Genomic DNA, 1621 nt, shown 5'->3' on the forward strand with positions numbered 1-1621 from the left:
TGTGTGCAGGTCTTGCTACACCTAGTCTGCTCTCTTCTCTCCACTTTTATTCACACTGAAGGTTCTGGAACTGAAAAGGGATTTTTATAGACTTCTGGGCTCCTCCAGCTACATTAAGCAGAATAAACAGTTTAACACGACTTTCTCAGAATTACATTAGGACTTTTGTAGTGACAAGTCCGGGTCCCCATAAGCTATAGCTGCTGCACCCAACAAATTCTCCTACATTTGATAATCTCACAACATTTGATAATCTCACATCTGCTGTATTCGACAAGCCCAGCCCTGATTAGTAAAATTTTTACCATTTGCATTCTTTGAGTTCATATAATCACCTGCAGTCATTTTGCATCTCCACTTGCTTTGCACATCATAATATCAGTCATCAGCTCAGCAGTGGTGTAAGCCTTCATAAGAACGGGATACTAAGTCGGATTACTAATGGATGACCCTTCGACTCTATCCGTAGGATATCACATCCTCATCTTGGCAGTAGGACTTTCCTTTCTGGCCGGATTTCTCATCAATGTATTTATTGTAGCTGTGAACATCTCTGAGTGGAGGAAAGGAAGAATGATATCCACAGCCGACAAAGTTATCACCTCCCTCGGGATTTCCAGGATGGTCTTCCAGGTCACATGCCTGCTGAATGTTTTTTGTGTCATTTACTTCTATAGACTAAGTGTATTATTTTTTGCATCAGTTTTGTTTTTTGAGTTGTCTTCCGTCTACTCCAGCATCTGGTTGTCCACTCTGCTCTCTGTCATCTTCTTCTTGAAGATCTCAACCTTACACAACCCCTTCTTCTTGCGACTGAAGATCCTTGTGTTGAATAGAGTCCTCCTTCTGATTGTGGCATCCATTGTGGTGTCCATCAGCTTTGCTTTCGCCTATGGTTGGATGAATACCTTCAAAATCCCTCATAACTCAACCCAGGAGACATATCTCAATGGCTACACTGGCTTGAGAGTCCTAACTCTCATATTCTGGTGCACTGGACCTCTTCTCACCTATTTCATTTCCTCGATCGTACTCATTATCTGTCTTTACAATCATGTGAGCCGAATGAGATCAGGAAGGAATAGAACAAGTCATCTGGATACTTACTACAAGACAATCAAGTTCACCGGATTCTCCCTTTTCAGCTCCACTGTCTATATGATCATTGATCTGACTTATACATACTGGTATGATGCATTTGGCTTATTGGGAGTTTACTTTATTTGGCAGATTTTTCCCACCCTCCATTCCATCTATCTGATCTATGTGACGACTAAGCTACGGATTCAGGTCTCCAACATGGTCCACATGCTGAGGAGACAATGTGGTGACCCCAAAGCTCCAGTGGAGACAGTCTTTCAGTAATAAGAAGGAAGTATAAACCTTCTATATCTATACTAAATGAAATGATCAAGGTTTGTAGTTCTGTTAGGTTTGTAGGAAAGGGGAATGGAATACAAGGATTAGAATTGTATAGTAGTGCAGAGCTTCTTATTCTACGCTGAGCACTCTTTACAACATTATTTACCTCCAGAACTCAGAAGAAGTTAGGCTGGATTCATGTGAGCGCAGCGTTTTTGCAGAATGAACTATGCTGTTTTGCGTGTGCTTTGGTGTAATG

At 41.4% G+C, this 1621-nt stretch overlaps 1 protein-coding gene across 1 annotated transcript; it reads left to right on the forward strand.

Moving 5' to 3' along the window:
• The first annotated feature begins 441 nt into the window (after positions 1-441).
• On the forward strand, positions 442-1365 carry LOC136606334 (taste receptor type 2 member 9-like). The gene has a single exon (XM_066589004.1). The coding sequence runs from the start codon at positions 442-444 to the stop codon at positions 1363-1365; it is 924 nt and encodes a 307-aa protein (XP_066445101.1).
• The last annotated feature ends 256 nt before the right edge of the window (positions 1366-1621 follow it).

The sequence above is a fragment of the Eleutherodactylus coqui genome, chromosome 1, assembly GCF_035609145.1.
Source record: "Eleutherodactylus coqui strain aEleCoq1 chromosome 1, aEleCoq1.hap1, whole genome shotgun sequence".
In the NCBI taxonomy this organism is placed as follows: Eukaryota; Metazoa; Chordata; class Amphibia; order Anura; family Eleutherodactylidae; genus Eleutherodactylus; species Eleutherodactylus coqui.

Coding starts and splice junctions, on each gene's coding strand:
- LOC136606334 (XM_066589004.1), top strand. CDS start 442: ATGGATGACCCTTCGACTCTATCCGTAGGATATCACATCCTCATCTTG.